This window comes from Salminus brasiliensis, chromosome 10 (assembly GCF_030463535.1).
Source record: "Salminus brasiliensis chromosome 10, fSalBra1.hap2, whole genome shotgun sequence".
Taxonomy (NCBI): Eukaryota; Metazoa; Chordata; class Actinopteri; order Characiformes; family Bryconidae; genus Salminus; species Salminus brasiliensis.
Genome location: NC_132887.1, coordinates 41,025,426 through 41,046,926, shown reverse-complemented (window position 1 = coordinate 41,046,926; position 21,501 = coordinate 41,025,426). Strand labels below are relative to the sequence as shown.

Sequence of the window (21,501 nt, the reverse complement as noted above, 5' to 3'; positions counted from 1 at the left end):
TCTTCCCACGTAGTGGATTGAAAAATGACTGTAATGAATTAATGCGCTTAACATTTTTTTTCGATTTCGATAGAATGGAAACCCGGCCATTGATTATCATGGAGGTCTCACCTCACAGGACATAAAGGATCTGCTGCTAACCTCTTGGGCCCTGATATCACTGGAAACCTTCAAAGGTCTTGTGGAGAACATACATCAACAGGTGGTGGTTGGTATGGTGCAGCAGATAACACCACTACCTGCCAGTGAGCTAGCACACCACATTAGAGGCTGTGGTTCGATTCCCGGTCTGGGTGAGTCCTCGGGCAACACTCCTAACCCTACATTAGCCCAACTCTGAAATATGAGTAACCCTGTAAGTCGCTCTGGATAAGAGCGTCAGCTAAATGCCATAAACGTAAATGTATCAGGTCAGAGCTGTTTTTGTGGCACAAGGGGGACTGACTCAATACGAGGGTGATTTCAATGTTATGGCTGGTTCATTTAGTAGTTCAGTAGTAGTAGTGAATCTGATGCACATTCATGTCACATACTAATGACTCATTTGGTAGTTCAGTCATTTTCCACTGGCTCAGAGTTTTTAATAGCACTTTCTACCACTGAACCCACAGGTCATGCTCACAGGGTTTTTTCTGCCTGGAAACATTAACCTCACCCCACCTCCCCATACTCACCCGTCCATGACACCTTCTGTTATTTTTAGTGAACAAAGTGCACTGAGGGGTTACTGAGTCATGATTCATTTCAGGAGGCAGTTATTCTCATGAAGAACATCAGTGCCGATCCAGTCCATTTGTGCTTCACATGGATAAAATCAATAGGATTATTCTGACCAGAGCATCTGAAGTTTGAAACTGGTCTGAAGGGCTATGTTTCCTTGATGATGTAGAAGTGTTCAGCATGAGGTTCTGTGATGGACGGGCCGGGGTCACAGTTACAAAACGCTGTAGTTTACAGCCTTACTACTGAGTAATGAACACATTCTTACTGTAGAACCTGAATATAGCAGTTACTATAGATCTGCAAAGCATCGTGATCAGTCAAATTCAGTAAACATTGTTCATCCTGTAGCTCGAACAATGCGGTCACTTTGAGCTGGATTTGTTTTCAGCAGTCTGAACAGTAATCCATTTTCCCTAATGACACATTTTCCATTACTTCCAACTTGCTTCCAGATGCTAGATTTATTTGCACACAGACAGAAGAAGGTCCTCCAGACAAACTCTTGACAATGATGGCATTAATATCCACAATATCTAGATTAATTCATTCATTTACTTATTTGTGTTATTATTTATATATTTTTAAACAATAGAAATATGTGACATCTTGCTGTTAAAGCACAAATCAAATCAAAAACTGATTTGATAAAACTAAAAGAGATAAAAGCACACTGTCTGTTTGTCTGGACTATACACAGTATCTCCACTAGAGGGCAGTAGCTGCTGATAAACTCAGCACAGGGGTTTGTGAACATGGGTGATGTTAAATCTCCAGATCCAGAATCTGTTTTATATCATTGTGCATCATCAAGACACTGGGAGCTGCGTCCAGGTCAAGGACAAAGACGACCATATTGACCATTAGAGTTGGACACAGATGGAATTAAGGACCTTGGACAGGATTAAAGGCCTGGCTCAGCGGCCCAACAGTGGCAGCTTGGTGAGTCCAGATATCGAACCCACAACCCTGTCATCATTAATCACGTGCTCTGACCCATGAGCCACCACTGCTCCTGGTGTTTAATACATCAGTAAATGAAACCATGTAGCCACAGGAGGCCACACACCACTGCCATTACCAGAGCTGAGGGGTTATTATGGGCTGTTGTTTGGTCTCTCAGTATCAGGAGTGTGTGCTGGGCTCAACCTGTAGCTCCAATAGAACACCAATGATGGGTTTATTTGGTATAAGAGCTCTGTACCCTCTACTTTTACACCTGTTCCTCACCTGTTCTCCAGTGTGCAGAAACAATACACATGAAATGTAGAAGAAGAAGTCAGAAAGTGTTTTTCAGAGCCAGGTTTATTCACCTCTCCAGCATGAAGCAGAAACACGGAAAGTAATAAGCAGCTGCTGTGGAGAGGACCGGGCTGGGTTGTTTGTGATAAAGCAATTCAGGGATGCATTTCCCGGGTAGAGCTGCAGCTCGGACTGGATTTTTCTCCTCGAGTGGATCCTCAAAGTTTTGGAAGAACACCAAATCTGTAAAAGCATAAATTCAAGTTAGACGACCAGTCAAGACACTGTCCAGTACCACCACACCAGACCTGTTCCTTTCAGAACTGATTTTGAGATCCTGTTGTTGCTTTATTAAGCTCTTGGTATCTCACCACCTTTATTTATCTCAGGAGATTTGATAGAACATGTTCCGAATCATGTTGTAAGATCATCCAGTGCTCTCTACATGTTCCAAAAATGGACAGAAAGTTGTGACACAGAGCTCTGTCCTTCTGTAGTTCAGGAACTGTGACATCAGCTCCACATCACCGTAGGCTTGTGTTAGATCAGGGTCTGGTCCTAGCTAGCTGGCTGAATAACCAGTAGCATCGTTCAGTCCTGCTCCTGGGGATCTCTCTTCCTGATCCATCTAGTTAGAACATCTTTAGAAGTTCTTGTCTGGATCTGAGATGGAGGCCTACAGGAAGGTAGATCTCGAGAAGCTGGACCAAGAGAAATATTATAACTAGAGTGTTACTTAGGAGTGTCTGAAAATGGGCAGCTGGAAGAGTCAACAGAAGTAAATGAGGATTGCACTGTCCAAATGTTTGTGGACACCCATTCTAATGAAAGCATTCAGCTACTTTAAGCTGCACCCATTGCTGACACAGATGTGCAAATGTACACACACAGCTTGTCTAGTCCCTGTAGAGAAGAAGTACTGCCACTGTGGAGCAGTGGAAGAACTGTGCTCTCTGGAATAATGGTAATGCTCTTGTCGCTGAATGCAATCAAATCCTCATAGCAATCCTCTTCCAAAATCTAGTAGAAAGTCTTTTTCTCTGGACAGTAGAGACAGTTACTCCAACAAACGCAGGAGAAACTCTTTTAATACTTTTGATTTCAGAAGAATCAATGAAATCAGGTGTCCCAATACTTTTGTTCAAATAATGTACCTTTACACTAGAGGGAAGCTGGCTCTTGTGGCAATGCCACACTGGTTCTTCTTGTTCCTGGACATCCGTATGTAGCCTTTCTCCCCCCAGTTAAGACCCCAGCTGCAAAAAAAAAACAAACCATTCAATCAATGTTGTTTTGATACAAGTCTTATTACCCTCCTGAGTCCCGACTCTTTTTTCATTTGTGTTGATTAAATATTCCTCTACCTGTTCTTGACCATCCAGTAGTCTTCTCCACGCTTGTTGGTGCCATACCCAACAATCAGGACTGCATGATCCAGGTCATCTGCTCTGCTGCCGCAGTACGGATCATCATACACACCTGCAGTCAGTCAGTGCAGCAATCAGACAGCCTTTCCAGTAAAACCACTAAGACCTCCTGAAAGCAGTCTACTGGAGGTCCTGCATTTGGACATCTGGTTGGGTCTTGCCCTCCAGTCGTAATAAAGGTGATCTACAAGGGTCTCCTGCATCTTTACACCACAGATACAAATTCCAACTGTCTCCACAAGTAGCCCAGCTATTGACCTTGTGCTTCTGCTGATCGGCTCCAGATGGCCCGAGTTCGTCTCTGGGTTTTTGGGTCTTCATCTAACCTGATCCTGGAAGCCCACTGATCTTGATACCTTGCTGTAAAGGCATACTTTAGAACCCTTCTGCCGCAGGATCTGTGATGCAGAGATAAACCTGGCTGCATTGCAGGAAGCTTGAAACCCCAGTTTCATATTCCTGCAGTGAGATATTAGCCTCAGTAGAGTAATGAAAGGAACAGGACTGGTTTCTGGTTGGTTGCTGACCTTCAGTGTTGAACTTGATTGCTCAGCCCTGTCTGCTCCAGGTTCTTATCTCTGAACCTACACTTATACACCACACAAAACCCCAGTAAAGACTGGCTAAGAGGGTTACCTGAGGAATAGAGCTGGAAGGTGTGACGGGAGGTGTCTATGGCTGCAGATATGGGTCCAATCACAGCAACGGCTTCCTGCAGAAAGCTCTCGTCTCCACTGGGCAACTCTTCGAAACCACTGCAGGTAGCACTACCGTTCAGTGGATTATACCTGCACATCCCATCCTAAAGATGATCAAGGAGCAGGAAATAACGGGATCAGGAAAGGTTGCAGAAATGGGCACTAGTCCTACTCCTGGAGATCTACTTTCCTGCAGAGTTTAGTGCTAACCTACATCTCCAACATGCTGCCAAACACTAACCTATTGCACCTGATTCAGCCAAGAAGGTCAGAAGGTGAAGCAGATGGTAGTTGGAACTAGAATCCAAAGGAAGGTAGATCTCCAGGACCAGGGTTTTTGACCACTGTCTGACTGATAAGAAATAACTTATAGCTCTTCTGCAAAACATGATTTTGATTGAACTCTATAAATTTCATCACCAGTCACTAGACTCACCCTGGCCTGATAAGGATAGGTGGCTTCTGACTGCAGGCTTTCACTGTGACTGATATACTCGAAGGCATACTCCATTGAACCCCCTGCACAGCCATGATTTCCAAAAAGCAAGGAGCAGTCAAGCAGCTGTTGCTTGCTCAGGGATACCAGTTTCCTGGTCTTCCTGAACATCTGCCCCTCCAGTGCCCCTGCCTTGGAGAGAGAGCAGAAGGAGAAATTGATGGAAACTTGATTGAAACTTAGAACAACTTTGACTTAGAACATAGTTTATGCTCCTCCCACCTTGAAATGCCACTTGACTAGGAAGCTCTTGACTGGGAGCTTTTGGGGTTCCTAGCAGTGTCTGTTAACCCTTGTGTATTCCTAACATTCTGTATACTCCCATTGTCCTAAGGTTCAGAAATGATCCGAAGACAATCTACAGGTAGTGTGAACAAAGGTGATGTTGCACTTGGGGTCGCTAAAGGAAAAGCTCCTGAAGAAGGCTCAATTAGAGGGTTTCCTCTGCAGTCAGCAAGTACCTAGTCTGCTAGTCCACCATGTCTGCTAGTCCACCTAGTTTGAACTGGTACTTTTTGCTACTCACCGCACTGAAGGCCCAGCAGGAACAACACTGCATTTGGTGATTAACCTTGGTCACATAACCCGCTGCCATCCAATCCACAGTATCTGGCACAGTGGTGCCCTCTTGCTGTTGGAGCGATAGGGGTGCACTGCGGGCCTTGGTCCTGTTGAAGGATCTCAGGCAGTTCTTGAACCTGGCCTGGTACTGCTGGTTGTCCTGTTGGAGAAGGAGAATCGGGGGAATGTTGTGTAAATATATATTTTCTTCTTCATTTACTCATTTCTATGTTGAGATTCGGTTCAATTTCTATAAACAGCTAGACCCTTTAGGCTCTTGGGAGGTCATTACGAGGAACATCTCTGTCTGCGTCAGTGGAGACATAAGTGTGTTTTTATTCTCCATTAAATGAATTTCTATGGGATTGGGAGTTCATATGTAACAATATGAGGTGTTCAGAAATCACCCAATACCTTTATAGAAGGTCATAGAGAACTTCCTCCAAAACTACAGGAAACACTTCTTGACCTTTATGAACTTTTCCACACACTGCACTAGACTTACTTCCCACATGATGAACATATCACTACAGATCAGCAAGCTTATTAACAAGCCTCAACGTTCACACAGACGTTGGAGTCTCTGTAGATCTGCATCTTCTCACCATGTCTGCAAAGTGGTTCATGCCGAGTCTGTAGCTTTTCAGGCCCTGGTCAGCCAGCTTGTTGTGTTCCAGGACCAGCTTACGATTGGTCAGCCAGGTCATCTTACGCTGAGCCTCTTCTTCCTCAGATGCGTACCTCTTACCTGAGAAACACACACACACACACACACACACACACACACATTCATTCACCTTCTTTATTAATTATAAAAGAGATCTGCACAAAAGTTCTGGCCCACTCTGGAACTGTTAATCAGGATCACTTCAGCCTGCATGGTTCCGTCCAAAGATGCTTCCTGCTGTTTCTACACCTTTCAGCTCGAACCTTCTCTCAACTGCAGGAGCTTAATAATGACTCCTCACCAAATTCCAGCTTCCATCCGTGGAACTCCAGCTCCTCCAAAGAGACACTGGCTGCACCAGCCACAGCCACAAGAGCAGCGACAGCGAGCAGAACCCTCATTCTCTGTGTGGAGGGGAAAGGAAAATAATAAGCCGCATTAATTGAATTGAAATGGATCATATTAGCAGCACTTTTTTTAGCTCTGTTCACACTCGTGTTATAACACTATGCGGTTTGGTTTCATGTGTGATCACGGCCTGCTCCTTAAACTCAGCACATAGGCCTACACTTCAGCTCTACTCTTATAATTAACACCGTTTTATCAAAGACCCTAAAATAGAACCTTGTGGGACTCCACAAATTCTGTGAAACTATTACCAAATAAATAAACTTTCTAACCAACAGCAGGATTAATAACAGAATAATGAACCTAGGATTGAAGAGGTTAAACAGTAGCCTGGTGTAGGCTGATGTACTGGAACTTACTGAAGCAATTACGTTTTACTGAAGTTCATACAAAGTAAACTCACTAAAATTCATACTAAATAGAACACTTTTAACTAAAAATGTGGGCAAGAAATCCTGTTTCATGAGGCAAATACCTAAAACTACCCTTTTCAAAAGAGGGCCTGTGGTTCTTTTAGGGTTTCTCAGTAAAGACAGGGGTTCTATATGGAAACATGACCACTGTAAGTACCTTTTAAATGCTTACATGGCTTTTTGCTTTCTAATTCAATTAAAACATCTTGCAATGTTTCTTTATAGTTTATTCCTAATGTAAGTCACAGCATTTAACCCCTTAAACAGCCTATGTCCCACCAGAGGGCCTAAAGTGTTACTGCAAACTTCTATTAGCAGAGAACAGTCCCAACAGTTTATACAGAAGTCCCTGTAGTTACTGAGTAATACACCTTAGCGTGTGATAAGCCTTAGGGTGTTAAGGATTCAACTTGGGCTTAACAACATTAAAATACATCCTTGAGATTGATTTGACAAAAAGGAGAAATTGTTGCTTCACTTACTGATTAATTGAGGTATTCTTGTGTAAATATCTATAGCAGACCAAATACCATGTAAGCATCATGTCATCATGATTCCACATAGAACCATTGTTCTACATAGTACATGTTGTTCTTTTTAGTTGTTTTTTTTTGGCTTATAACCATAGTGGAACTCATTGTTATGCTATATGGAACCATTTCTCTAGAAAACAAAATACATATATTATATAGTTTATATATTTAAATATGTAGAACTTTCCATATAACAGATTATATATATATATATATATATATATATATATATATATATATATATGTGTGTGTGTGTGTGTGTGTATGTACCATTTAAGCATCCAGATGATGATTTTTAAGCAGGGTTTGACTATTTTGGAGCTCTACTGTATACCATAATTTTTAAAAGTTTAACAAACACCTGTCTGTGAGAGGTTCTCCCTAATGGTCTGAGTCTTAGCAGGTCTGAGTTCCTCTGGAGGGTACACTTTTACCTTTACTTGTTCTAATTTTAGCATCAATATGTTCTAGTCCCAGGTTCTGTGGGTGGTTTAGAACCTACCTGTGTACGTCCTCCTGCAGTCTTGAAGATATCAGAGTGAATGATAGTGTGTGTGTGTGTGTGTGTGTGTGTGTGTGTGTGTGTGTGTCTAAGCCGGTTAAGAATGTCCAGCCTGGTTTTATCTGTCGTTGTCTGTCTGCAGCATCTCTGCAGCCTAGAGGCCTTCACACACTGCTCACCACAAACACCCTGCTGTGGAACCGGGTGTGTGTTCAGGAAGGAAACCGCGTTCTCAGCTTTCAGCAGGAGAGACTTCATCTCAGCACCTTTAATACAGCCTGCAGGTCTGGCAGTTTGGACCATGTTTTTAAAAAAGACAAAGACCCCCATATTCACCATTAGTGTTGGACACAGAAAGAATTTTGCATCAATGACCCGGAGCTCTGTCTGTGGAGACACAACTGCCCCTCAAAGAAGCAAAGAACCTTGCCTTTACTATAGAACCCCAAAAGAACCCTTGTCCATAGCATAATTTCCACAACCATTCTAATGAATGCATTCAGCTACCTTAAGCTATAGAGAAGAACTGCCAATAGAATAGAACTCTGTGGAGCAGATCAACATCATGACCCTATCGGCACCATGCTGCCTAATACCAGGCGTGGGCTAGAGGGGTATAAAGACCCCCGGCATTGAGGAGCTGTGGAGCAGTGGAGGAACTGTGTTCTCTGGAATGATTATGGTGGAGGAGCTCCATCCAGTACTTTTGGATGGTATGAGTTGGGGAGTTGGGGATGATGAGGTGAAGTGGTGATCATCATCCAACATCCTGACCTCACTAACGCTCTTGTAACTGAATGCAATCAAATCCTCACAGCAATGAGAATCTAGTGGAAAGTCTTCTTCTCTGGACAGTAGAAGCAGTTACTCCAACAGAAGCAGGATCAACTCTTTAATATCCAAAGAAACGACAAATGAGCAGGTGTCCCAATACTTTTGTGTAGCTGCATGCATTCTTTAGAAGGGGTGTCAACTAACATTTGGACATTAGTGTGTGTGTGTGTGTGTGTATATATATATATATATATATATATATATATATATATATATATATATATATATATACACTATATCAAGCTCTAGTTCACACCTCCTTCAGACCACAGCACAAACATCAGTGCCTCTCCCCTCAAGTCTAACCACCAAAGTCTGACCAGCACTCCCCACACTGAACCCTCTGGTTCAGGTCAGGGTCACATGTCACATGACACATTTATGGCTAAATGCCATAAATACATTGCTGTGGGTCTCTGACCTGAAACAAAACCAAATGTCAAGCCTCAACACACCCAACCAGCCAGGTCAGATTCAGCTGTCCTGACTTTCAGGACTCCTGATTAGTTGTAGTGTTAGGAGGCGATTAGTCTGATAAAGAACATCAGTGAAGGTTATTGGACTGAAGTTTAAAGAGAAAAAAGGTGAATAAAGCTAATTCTAATTCTAATCAACCAGTTTGTCATGCTGGTCAACCAGGTTCACAATGCTAGTCATGCGTGGTCATGCCGGTGGTCTGGCTTGGTCAGGTTGATCATGCTTGTAGATTAGCTAAACCATCAGTCTCAAACAGAGATATGCCCTATACTGGTCAAAGCTAAGCTGGTCAACCAACTTAACTATCTGAACCAGCTTGAGTTTATAACAGGTGAAAAAAGTAATGCACATAGACGTTGAAGACATTTGAAAAGCACATCTGTTTAATGAAAAGAATGCAGCGACGGGTTTAATCGTCTTCTCTCTAAGAGGGATTCCTTAAGGTTCTGGCAGCCTCTGAGCTGTAGAGAAATCACATCACATCATAATAAATAATTACATTTCATTGTATTATTAAGCCGACAAAGCAAATTTAAGGTCGAACCTTCTGCAGGTCAGATTCAGTGAACTTTAGTCATAAACACGATCACAGTCTGGCAGTAGCTGGAAAAGGCTTGGTTTTGTAATGAAGCTTACCTTCAAACCACTGGGTACACAGCCTCTGAAGCAATCCCACACATGTTATTCTTGTTCCTGGACATCTTGATGTAGCCCTTATCACCCCAGCGAACACCCCAGCTGCAGAACAGAGCACTCTTAGTGAGGGAGGTTTGGAGCATTCATTAACTCAAACTGCTGCCTAATTATTCAATATCCACTGTGGAGTATTCAGTGTTTACTATGACTTATTTAGTATCCACAATGTATTGTTCAGTATCCAATGTGAATTAGTCAGTATCCACTATGCATTATTTAGTATTCATAATATATTATTCATTCTACTATATCTACTATAAATGATTTAGTATCTAATATGAAAGATTCAGTGTCTACTATGAACTAATCAGTATCCACTATTAATTACTCAGTATCCACTATAAATTACTCAGTATCCACTATGAATTACTCAGTACCTACTATGAATTGTTCAGTATCTACTACGAATTATTCAGTATCCACTATGAACTATTCAGTATCCACTATTAATTACTCAGTATCCACTATAAATTACTCAGTATCCACTATTAATTACTCAGTATCCACTATGAATTACTCAGTACCTACTATGAATTATTCAGTATCTCCTACGAATTATTCAGTATCCACTATGAACTATTCAGTATCCACTATGAATTATTCAGTATCCACTATGAACTATTCAGTATCCACTATTAATTACTCAGTATCCACTATAAATTACTCAGTATCCACTATTAATTACTCAGTATCCACTATAAATTACTCAGTATCCACTATTAATTACTCAGTATCCACTATGAATTACCCAGTATCCACTAGTAATTACTCAGTGTCTATTATGAATTATTCAATATCAACTATAGATTACTCAGTATCAACTATACATTATTCAGTATCCTCTATTCATTATTTATTATGAATTATTCAGTATCCATTATGAATTACTCAGTATCTACTATAAATCATCCAGAATCTAATATGAATTATTAAGTGTCTGCTATGGATTATTCAGTTTCTACAGTAAAGTATTTAGCATCTACTATGAATTCACTGGTATGTAGTTTACTATGGCAGTAAGGAATTGCAGTTATTTCAGAAAAGGAGCTTTTAGGGGTTAAGTCACATTAATGTTGTGAGGACGGTTCCAGTCAGGAATAGGCGTTTATTGATGTTGGGGGTTTTGTGGGTCTTTTCCTTTACCTGTTCTTGATCAGCCAGTATGCCTGCTCCTTCTCATCAGCCCCGTAACCAACAACTAGCATAGCGTGATTCGGGAAAGAGCTGCTGCAGAATTGATCTTCATACACACCTACAATCAGCCAGTGTTCATTATTGTCAGTGAGGAGATCATCACACACACACACACACACACACACAGACCAGCTAATCCTTTAGTCATTTAGTGAATCTATAACTCAGACATGCTAAGAGTGTATCAGACAGTCAAACCACCAGTGAAACCACTTTCCAAAAGAATTCAGTGTACAGGCCCAGCAGCAGTCATTTCCCATCACTATCTAGAACTCCCCTATTACACGATACAGCCAGCGCTGCGAAGGTGAGGGCTTCACAAACTGCCGCTAACACATCACGACTGGAGCTCGATACGCTTAGAGGAGAACCCTAACTGCTAATTCTGTCATGTCAGCTATTTGACAGACGCTGGCTGAGCGATGGAACAGAGGGAGGACTGTTCGACTCACCCAGAGTGAAAGAGCACAGTTATGCTTTCTGGGACTTTCAGACACTGACAGATGGCTGTGGCAGCACCAGGGATCGAACGTACAACCTCCCGATGGGTTCAGGATGTAACTGTGATGCTTCTGTCTTTTTTATTAGATTTTTTAAGTCCAACAACCATGTCACGAAGGGTTTTTAGGGGTTACCTGACTTGTAGAGCTGGAAGGTGTATCGGCTGATGTCTACGGCTACAGAAACGGGTCCCTTTAAGGCCACGGCTTCCTGCAGGACCAGTTCATCTCCTCTGGGCAAAACCACAACTTCACTGCAGGTAGCGCTGACTTTCTGTGGATTAAACAGGCACTTCCCTTCCTGAGGAGGGGTGTGAACAATGAGGAAACATCGCAGGCTAGCAGTCTATGCTGTATTGTGTAGTAGAGCTAATCAGGAGCTGTTCCAGGAATATAACATTGGGCTGTAATTGAAGGATCCCCTGTCCTGAACTGCAACATACTGAGCAAAGAATGGAACTCACAAGAGTTTAAGCTGAGCCTAATGTGAAAAAGTAAAAACACACAGCTGCTTCAGGGATGACATCTCATGTAGTGCAGCAGTAGAAAGCAGGCGTCCCAATACTTTTGTTTATATAATGTTTACATAGTACATAGTAACTCATAGGTTTCTCTCTTTCTAGCCTGCTCTTTTAACACTGGGTATGACCTGACCTCTAGTCAATCAAGCAATGGTGGACTCCACCTAGACAACTCCCAGTCTGTTGGACTGGTCTCTACGTCTTAACTCAAAGTCTTCTCAATGTCTCAAAGTCTAACTCAACACAAAATACGGGACCTTCATCTTCTAGGACATATCCCTCATCACTAAGAACGCTCGACTCACCTCGTTCTCATAAGGATAGGAGTCTTCTGACTGCAGGCCTTTGTTGTCTTTGACATAGTCAAAGGCCTTCTCCACCCAACCACCATCACAGCCATTGTTCCCATAACGCCCGGAGCAGTCCACCAGCTGTTGCTCGCTCAGGGACACCAGCTTCCCCGTCTTCTTGCACATCTGGGCTTCTAGCGCCCCCGTCTGAGAGGAGGGTGGAGGAGAAATAGAGGCAGGAAGAGAAATGTTAAGAGCTTGTCCAGTATTGTCAACAGTGGTGTGCAAGCATGAATCCGTGGTAGGCCACTGCTTATGGTTCCTGGATGTTCCTCACCGCGCTGAAGGCCCAGCAGGATCCACAGGTCATTTGTTTCTTAACTTCAGTCACGTAGCCTTCGACCCTCCAGTCCACAGTGTTCGGTAAAGGATCGCCCCCTGCCTGTCGGCGAAATGAAGCTACACTGCGGGTCTTGGTCCTGTTGAAGGATCTCAGGCACCTGCCGAACATGGCCTGGTACTCCTTGTTGTCCTATTAGACACAACATGGTGGGAGACGTGCGCTTTTTAATGGTTCTCTCAAGAGCAGCACTGAAGATTTAGCATCTGGCAGTAGCGGCAGTTTGAGTAGAGTTTGAGAACTCAAACTAACAAGTGAACCACAGTGACTCAACCCATAAGATGGAGCAACCCCGTCACCGCTGCGTTCATGTGTGTGTCCTTTTCCACACACTGCACTAGACTTACTTCCCACATGATGAACACTACAGATCAGCATCTTTCAGAACAAGCCTCAACGTTCACACAGATGTTGGAGTCTCTGTAGATCTGCATCTTCTCACCATGTCTGCAAAGTGGTTCATGCCGAGTCTGTAGCTTTTCAGGCCCTGGTCAGCCAGCTTGTTGTGTTCCAGGACCAGCTTACGATTGGTCAACCAGATCATCTTACGTCCAGCATCTTCTTCCTCAGACCCGTACCTCTTACCTGAGAAACACACACACACACACACACACACACACACATACACACACACACACTATCACCTTCCAGACATTCATGCTGAACTGACAATTCATGCAGTCCTGGTTCAAAGCCAAGGCTCCGTCTCTAGTACCTTATATATCTCACCATGCTCCAGTTTCCATTTCTGAAACTCCAGCTCCTCCAGAGAGACACTGGCTGCACCGGCCACGGCCACAAGAGCGGCGACAGCGAGCAGAACCCTCATTCTGTAAAGAGTGGTTAACAGGAACTGAGCTTTCACTAAGAGTAATTATTATTTACACTTTAGATGTTAGTATTTAGTGAGTAAAGCTGTACCTAGTATTGTAATGAATAGCTTAGTACTTACTCAGTCTTCTAATGAGTATTGTAGTCAATTACAATATTGTAATCAATTACTGTCGTAACGGAGTACTCAGTCGTTTAAACAAAATACCTTAGAAACTGATCATTCACTAAGAGTAAATTTTATCCATACCTTAAATTACCTTTCAGATATTAGTATTTAGTGAGTAACTCAGTACTTACTCAGTATTAATCAGTAATCAGAGAAATCAGCACTTAGGACAGAATGTTATAAGGAGTAACTTTCTCTGTATTTTTAACAGAGTAACAGAGCCGATGTACTCATTATTTACTCAGTATTTTAATCATATTAATTCAGTACTGGCTCAGTATTTTAAATAGAGTAACTCAGTACTTACTCAGTATTTTAATCAGATTAACTCAGTACTTGCTCAGTATTTTAATCAGAGTAACTCAGTACTTACTCAGTATTTTAAATGGAGTAACTCAGTACTTACTCAGTATTTTAAATAGAGTAACTCAGTACTTACTCAGTATTTTAATCAGATTAACTCAGTACTTGCTCAGTATTTTAAATAGAGTAACTCAGTACTTTCTCAGTATTTTAATCAGATTAACTCAGTACTTGCTCAGTATTTTAAATAGAGTAACTCAGTACTTACTCAGTATTTTAATCAGATTAACTCAGTACTTACTCAGTATTTTAATCAGATTAACTCAGTACTTGCTCAGTATTTTAATCAGATTAACTCAGTACTTGCTCAGTATTTTAATCAGAGTAACTCAGTACTTACTCAGTATTGTAATTGGAGTACCTCTAGAGAGTATCTTTACATTCCATTGCAGCTCTTACCTGTGTGTGTGTCCTGCTAGTGAAGTGAAGCTGTGTCTGAGTGTGTGTGTGTGAGTGTGTTTGTGTGTGTGTGTGTGTGTGTGTGTGTGTGTGTGTGTGTGTGTGTTGAAATAGTCTTGAAAGGTTATCAGTTGTTCTGCAGCTTCATCCTCTGCTCAGCACAAACAGCTGACTGCAGTCCGAGTGTTGGAGGTGAACTGCAGGACAAGACTGACCGACTGCCCATGGGTTTTACTCTGAAACCTCGGGTAGTGAAACTTAGTTCAATCAGACCTAGTTTAATTAGACTCATCAGAAATCACTTCATTTAGTTTGGGCAATAACAGCAAACATTACAGTTATTAAACTGGGTTCTAATATTTTAATATGACGTCCAGCAGGTCCAGTTCTACTGCTCCTCTTCTCCTCACATGTTTACTCAGTGTAAATTACACCTGCTGTTTTACATGATTATGAGAAATTATATATAAGAAGTTATATAGCTTAGACACAAATATGACATCATACAATATAGATATAATTCATATTAAAATGACACATTTCTCTGCGGTTTAGGTTGATGTAATAAAATGAAAGCGGTGATTAACCTGCTGGACAGTGAAGAAAGGGATGGTTTACTGTACAGGAATGCTGAGTTGTTCTGGGAACGAGGCGAAAAGCAGAACTCTAGTAGGGTTCTAGGAAGTAGATGGAGTAAGACTGTGCTGTGAGTGCTGTGTAAAGATGACTCGGTGCATTATCATGAAGATGTTGAGATCAGGATCTGAGGCCCAGTTAAAGAGACACGCAGGCTTCATTATCTGAGGATCAGTGACTGAATTCACTGCTGAGTTTCAACACGTCTAAAGAAGCTCAGGATCTGATAGTGTTTGTTATGAAAGCTTCTCCTCACAGGTTCTCCTTATCTGCTGGTTTACAGCCTGTTTTATTCCCCTTCTTTTAATCTGACCTGATCTTTCAGGACTGAAATCCACTGGTTCAGGGCAGCTTCCTCAACCTGTTTTGGACCAGCTCAGCTCAGCCCTGGATACCACAGAAACCCTGGATACCACAGAAACCCTGGATACCACAGAAACCTTGGACACCACAGAAACCCTGGACACATACTGTACATTTTGCGAATGCTGAGAGTTTATTGTAGCAGTTAGAAAGTTTAGAAGTTTAGAAAGAGGATGGTGATCTCTGGTGGTCTCTGGTGGTCTAGCTTATAACGCTGCTCTCTCTCCAACAGTGGATCAGGGAGAAAAAAATTAAAGCTAAAAGTGCAAAGTTTTTTTTGTTTTTTTTTACTGCTGCATGAAAAAATATGCTCAGGTCAGACTGAAGCGTCCTGCTGAGATGAGATGATCATCAGGGCTTTTCTCCAAATCTGTAGAAAAACATCATTTAATAGAATTATTACACATAAACTACAACATTATTACTGTTATGTAATTTATTCAGATCAGTAATAAATCATATTGAAGAGCCACCCCAGCTCCAGGAGGACCACCGGCCTAGAGTTTAGTTTCAGCTGGAATCAAGTCAACTCTCATACAGAACTTAGAACATCCTGGATGTTCTCAAACAGACCCACATTAATGTGAATTTACTGTAGTTTCAATAGTTTAGGTGTGGAGTAACTTTTGACCACTGGGTTTAAGTCTTAATCTGATCCACAACATCACAGATTGACATCAAAGCTCTTCAGAAAGGTCTGAGAAGAACAGCTGGAACTAAACTCAACAGGTGTAGATCTCAGGTGTGAGCGGGGTGGATCCACCTGTGATGAGAAATACCTTTAAACCACAGGGTAGACGGCGTATGAGGCAATGCCGCACTGGTTCCTCTTGTCCCTGGACATCCTGATGTAGCCGTTATCTCCCCACTTAACTCCCCAGCTGTGAAACAGAGCAGTATTTTAGTAGCGTTGTTTATCACCTCATTGGTACATTGTCACTAGCTACATTTCCATCCAAATGATTTTTACTACAAACGTTTTACCATGTGGGTCTGGGTATAGAAATGATGGTAGCGCTTTAGTTGGAGAGGTCGATTGTAGCTGGTTAATTAACCCTTAACAGAGGATCAGTAACAGCTGAAGATGTTTCTGATCCTAATCCCAACCCTAACCTCAACCCAACACCTAACCCTAACCCTGATCCTAATCGCAACCCTAACCTCAACCCACAACCTAACCCTAACCCTGATCCTAATCCTAACTTTAACCTCAACCCACAACCCAATCCAGACTTACCCACAACCTAATCATAACTCTGATCCTAATCCTAACCTTAACCTCAACTCACACCCTAATCCTGTGATCAGTGATTTCTCAGGTGAACGTCTACAGATCTGAACTTGGACTCTCCAGATAATGTGAAGAACAGCTGGATTCAGTGAAAGTCTTTTGGTGAAGAAAATGAAGCCTTTATGAATAAATGCAGACAATGTCCCTCACTTCCACCAGACACAGCGGCTGCGTCCCGAATCACACACTTACAAAAGTCTATACACCATCTATACAACAGTGTCCCACCATTTCAAGTGTGCTGGTTAGAAACGTCCCAATCAGTAGATCAGATCAGTAGATCAGACCAGTAGATCAGATCAGTAGATAACACTGCATCTGAGTTAAAGGTGTTAATGATGACGTGTTGGTTTACCTGTTCTTGATCAACCAGAACGGCTTTCTTCTCCAGGCTCTGCCATAGCCAACAAGCAGGACGGCGTGGTTCACGCGAGTCTTACTGCAGCCTGGCTCGTCATACACACCTACAGTCATTTAGGATTCCAGCTGTTAGTTGTAGACCAGCATACTGTCATCATAAAGCTAAAGGACCAGAGCAAGCCTGATGGTCTGACTGATGGTCATGATGAGTAGAGAAGGTTCTGTTCCTGAGCTCACCTGACTTGTAGAGCTGGAAGGTGTGTTTGGAGCAGTCTATGGCTACGGAAATAGGTCCCACTTTGGCCACAGCTCTCTTCAGGGCTACCTCATTTCCTTTGGGCAAGCACACATAACCACGGCAGGTAGCCCTAATTCTCTGTGGATTAAACCGGCACCTTCGGCCCTGAATGTGAAAAAGCAACATCAAGAGAAGTTGATCAAGAGAAATGTTTTGCAAAATATTTCCACAGTTCTCTCGTCCGTTTGGGCTAACATAGCTAACAGGCAGCATTTCTTACTATAAGCAGCAAAAGGATTTGCTTAGGACCTCCTAGCCACCAGGGGGACCACCATAGATAGACATGTAGAGGCCTAGGTTGTGAACAAAGGAGGCACTACTAAAGCACTGCAGCACTGATGTCCACTGACGAATAAGGGTCCATTTACTAGTCTTAAAGGAATGGTTTAGCCAATCATGCTAATGTTGCTAACAGTGAATGTACATCTTTAATGAACTGTTTAACATTTTTGTTGAGAACAGAATTCTTTTGCGAGACCTGTGTTTTAGGCTGTTCCCATCGTTATAATAATGCTAATGAGGTTAGCACCAAGCTACAGCTCCACACTGGATTCAGTTTGGCCTTGTCCATAGATCCAGAGTAAAACTAAAGAAGCTAACATCAGACAATGAACATGACGACAGCATGGAGAAGGGAAAGCTGTCCATCTCAGAAGCTTCACTTAGCATTAGCGTAGCCTCACCTTGGCCTTGTACGGGTAAGTGAAGTCCGCCTCCAGGCCTTTCCTGGCCTTGATGTACTGATAGGCCCTGTGCGGCCAACCACCGTTACAGCCATGGTTATGAAAACCCCAGGAGCAGTCGACCAGCTGTTGCCCACTCAGGGATATCAGCCTCCCTGTCTTCCGGTACATCTGACCCTCTAGCGCCCCCACCTGATAGAGACAATTACACACACACACACACATGCAAAAAAAAAACGACATTAAAAACAGAAGGTCTACCAAGATAAAGTTCTTTAGTGACCAGTCTGAATTTTGGGTCATTAAGTGTTTACCTTTGTTCCCTACTCTTCTGCCCCAGAGAGTCCTATTATATTGGCAGTTCTTCCTCTCAACAGGGACTAGACAAGCTGGATGTGTGCATTTGCACATCTGTGTCAGCAATGTGTGCATAGCTGCATGCATAGCTGATGGCATTTATTAAATGCATCATGTCCACAAACATTTGGACATATAGTGTAAGCAGCTGCTGATGCTCGGTGGCCACCAGGGGGCCCCCTCACAATATGCTACCCAAAGATACTCAGTTAAGGGGGAATAGGCAGCTGGTTGAGAGCTGAAGACTAAACCGCTGATCTACACGACATCTGCAGACATTTCTGTTACAGTAGTGTGTTTACAGATTTATCTGCTGGTAGCCAATCAGAGGACTAAATACGAATCATATAGGTTTGTGATTTTCAAAACTGTAATGAAACACTAATCACTTTATAGTAAATAATACATTATATGATTAATAATAATAATGTATTATTTATTTTATATATATATCTATAACTATATATATAACTCACCGCACTGAAGGCCCAGCAGGAGCCACAGCACCCCTGGTTCTTGACATCCGTCACGTAGCCCCTGGCCCTCCAATCCAGACTGCAGGGCAGAGGAGCAGTGTCCTCTTCCTCTGGTTGGATTGTAGACGTACAGAGGGACGTGGTCTCGTTGGAGGTGTCTAGGCAGCTGCTGAACATGGCCTGGTACTCCTGGTTGTCCTGTTGGAAGAGGTCAACGGCACTGAAAGTGTGGCCGATGGTCTTCCTCACAAATGCTGAATATACAGTTCTTACTAGTCACTTAATAAATAGTATAAATCTATAACAGACTAAGGTTTGGAAGTGTGAGAAAGCGTGTATGTGTTTGTGTGTGTGTGTGTGTGTGTGTGTGTGTGTGTGTGTGTGTGTGTTCTCACCATGTCTGCAAAGATGTTCATGCCGAGTCTGTAGCTTTTCAGGCCCTGGTCAGCCAGCATGTTGTGTTCAATGACCAGTTTGCGATTGGCCAACCAGGTCATCTTACGCTGAGACTCTTCTTCCTCAGACTTGTACTTCTTACCTGAGAAACAAGGTTTTTTGAAAGCAAAAAAATATGTATAATAATAACTAAATATGGGAGATATGTAGAAACAAAAATAACTTAATTAAATCAATGTTTATTAATCATATCCACATTGATACATGATACAGGGCTGAAATCTTTTTATTTTAAATGTTTAATATGATCTTTTATTTAAAATATAAAAATACATTAAATTTTTATTCATTTATTTCAGTATTTGTGCGTAATATTAATGAATGAATGATGGATATTAAATGTCCTGGACCAATATTTTTATTTATTTGTTTGTTTATTTAATTGTTCATTTAAATAAAAAAAAATAATTAATTTTTTTTATTTCACATTATTTTTGTCTCATATAAATTTTTAGATTTATATATCTTTGCTTCTATGTTACACATTTATTTATTTATTTTATTATTATATAAATATATAAGTTTTTGGCCTCCATATCAGAGAATCTTCATCAGTATTTTCTTTCTATATTAGGATGAATTCCCCATATTCTGTATCTGCTATTTATCTGTTTCAGTATTTGTCTAACTGTCCAACCCTGGGTGCACATCCAGCAGTGAAGTGACTAAAACCCTTACAGTCTTTGGATCATCACCACAGAACAGCAGGGTAATGGATTCAGCCATGGTTTACTGGGTTTACCTGCAGGTTTGGGGCCTGTTTCACTCATTTCTCACCACTTTATTTTCATGTCTATGGAGCTGCAGACTTGTTAGATGGAGATGTAATAAATACAGTGTAAAAACAGATGTGATGTAGACTTCTCACCATGCTCCACTTTCCAGCTGTCGAACTCCAGGTCCTCCACTGAGTCACTGACTGCACCAGCCGCAGCCACAAGAGCGGCGACAGCGAGCAAAACCTTCATTCTGCAAAGAGTTAAAGAGTGTGGAGGTTAAAGGAGGTGGAGGAATATTAATTACACTAAATTAGAGTAAATTAGTTAACTGAACTGATCTGGGAAATCTCTCCAAATCCAATCAGATCCTATCAGATTCAATCAGATCCAACCAGATCCAATCAGAATGAGCTGTTTTATTAATGACACAGAGTCTCAGTCTTCCAGTGAGGGATTAAGACTGAACTCTAGGAAAACGCTGAGTCCCCTTCAGCTCCATTGCTGGACTTTATGGAGTAATCGGATCTGAGCTGAAGTCTGAAGTTTGTCTTATTTTTAGCATCAAGAGCAAATTTGCTGAAAATACTGCTACCTCTGTGTGTGTATGTGCATGCATGTGTGTGTGTGTGTTTCATTACTTATCTGTCTGATCTCCTGGAGTTCTGAAGCTGCCTGTGTGTCTGTCATAAAAAGTGTATGTTTATATAGAAAGAAGCTCCGCCCTGTTTCTTCACTCTCAGTCACTCACTGTAAACACAGCTTTTAATTTATTACCTTAGAAGGAGAAACTGATCAGACGCTTCCATATTTGTCTTATAGTGTAATTTACATATGCAGAGTGGGCGGGGCAGAATGATGGACTGAATAATTATCACAGGAAATGACTTATTAAATCTCTCTACACGGCTGCTGCACTCAGCACTCTAATTATGTTTTGTACTGATCAGCCATAACATTAATACCACCTGCCTAGCATTGTTCGGTCAGCCTTTTGTGGCCTGACCCACAGCTCTGACCCATCAAGCTATGGATCCAACCAGTCTTATTCAGCATTAGCTTTTTCAGCACTTCGTCCTACACTAGCTCTTCTGTGGGATTCAGACCATTGCTACCCACACAGTCGCCGGGTTGTCCTTACTTGGTGCACTTTTAGTAAGTAAATCTGATCATGGTGCACTAGGAACACCCCACAAGACCTGCCTGATGTTTTGGAGATGTTCTGACCCAGTCTAAAACATCACCTTCAAGAACAGTAGATGACGCTAATCACGGTTGACATTCAGAAGGTCATTAGGCAGCATGGAGCCAATAGGGTCATGATGTTGATCTGATCCAGAGAGTCCTATTCTACTCTGAGGGAGTAATGGGTGTGGTCTGGCAGTGGGTCTACATGGTCTTAATCCAATGAAGGTCTATATAAAGCATTTCTAAAAGCTCAGGAAAAGAAGTGCAGCTTTAATAACTACTTTATGAAGACCGACTCCAGCTGTGTGGAAGGAGCTTTCTCATTGGGCTGCAAAG

At 42.0% G+C, this 21,501-nt stretch overlaps 3 protein-coding genes across 3 annotated transcripts in view; all 3 read right to left on the bottom strand.

Annotated features, from left to right (window-relative positions):
- Window positions 1-2,009: 2,009 nt before the first annotated feature.
- On the bottom strand, window positions 2,010-7,704 carry LOC140564563 (cathepsin L-like peptidase). Its single transcript, XM_072690153.1, has 9 exons — window positions 7,668-7,704; window positions 6,113-6,215; window positions 5,750-5,892; window positions 5,110-5,304; window positions 4,524-4,715; window positions 4,026-4,191; window positions 3,327-3,441; window positions 3,117-3,218; window positions 2,010-2,205 (listed from the first exon to the last, which is right to left on the bottom strand). The coding sequence occupies exons 2-8, from the start codon at window positions 6,210-6,212 to the stop codon at window positions 3,119-3,121; spliced, it is 1,011 nt and encodes a 336-aa protein (XP_072546254.1). The 5' UTR covers window positions 6,213-6,215; window positions 7,668-7,704; the 3' UTR covers window positions 2,010-2,205; window positions 3,117-3,118.
- Window positions 7,705-9,339: 1,635 nt separating this feature from the next.
- The window catches only part of LOC140563957 (uncharacterized), a 38,660-nt gene continuing 26,498 nt past the window's right edge, over window positions 9,340-21,501 (bottom strand). Inside the window, exons 24-32 of the mRNA XM_072688913.1 lie at window positions 14,342-14,496; window positions 13,309-13,409; window positions 13,022-13,164; window positions 12,517-12,711; window positions 12,195-12,386; window positions 11,504-11,669; window positions 10,818-10,926; window positions 9,615-9,716; window positions 9,340-9,439 (exon numbers count right to left, since the gene is read on the bottom strand). Coding sequence (XP_072545014.1) covers window positions 9,617-9,716; window positions 10,818-10,926; window positions 11,504-11,669; window positions 12,195-12,386; window positions 12,517-12,711; window positions 13,022-13,164; window positions 13,309-13,409; window positions 14,342-14,496 — 1,161 coding nt within the window. The 3' untranslated portion in view covers window positions 9,340-9,439; window positions 9,615-9,616. The remainder of the gene's footprint in view (window positions 9,440-9,614; window positions 9,717-10,817; window positions 10,927-11,503; window positions 11,670-12,194; window positions 12,387-12,516; window positions 12,712-13,021; window positions 13,165-13,308; window positions 13,410-14,341; window positions 14,497-21,501) is intronic.
- Window positions 15,451-20,715, bottom strand: LOC140564565 (cathepsin L-like peptidase). The gene is made up of 9 exons (XM_072690156.1): window positions 20,619-20,715; window positions 20,130-20,230; window positions 19,201-19,343; window positions 18,806-19,003; window positions 17,973-18,164; window positions 17,229-17,394; window positions 16,987-17,095; window positions 16,120-16,221; window positions 15,451-15,710 (listed from the first exon to the last, which is right to left on the bottom strand). The coding sequence occupies exons 2-8, from the start codon at window positions 20,227-20,229 to the stop codon at window positions 16,122-16,124; spliced, it is 1,008 nt and encodes a 335-aa protein (XP_072546257.1). The 5' UTR covers window position 20,230; window positions 20,619-20,715; the 3' UTR covers window positions 15,451-15,710; window positions 16,120-16,121.

Coding starts and splice junctions, on each gene's coding strand:
- LOC140564563 (XM_072690153.1), bottom strand. CDS start 6,212: ATGAGGGTTCTGCTCGCTGTCGCTGCTCTTGTGGCTGTGGCTGGTGCA. Junction 5,893..6,112: donor CGGATGGAAGCTGGAATTTG/GTGAGGAGTCAT, acceptor TGTGTTTCTCAG/GTAAGAGGTACGCATCTGAG. Junction 4,192..4,523: donor CCTATCCTTATCAGGCCAGG/GTGAGTCTAGTG, acceptor GATCATCTTTAG/GATGGGATGTGCAGGTATAA.
- LOC140564565 (XM_072690156.1), bottom strand. CDS start 20,229: ATGAAGGTTTTGCTCGCTGTCGCCGCTCTTGTGGCTGCGGCTGGTGCA. Junction 19,004..19,200: donor TGAACATCTTTGCAGACATG/GTGAGAACACAC, acceptor CTCTTCCAACAG/GACAACCAGGAGTACCAGGC. Junction 18,165..18,805: donor CCTGCTGGGCCTTCAGTGCG/GTGAGTTATATA, acceptor TGTCTCTATCAG/GTGGGGGCGCTAGAGGGTCA.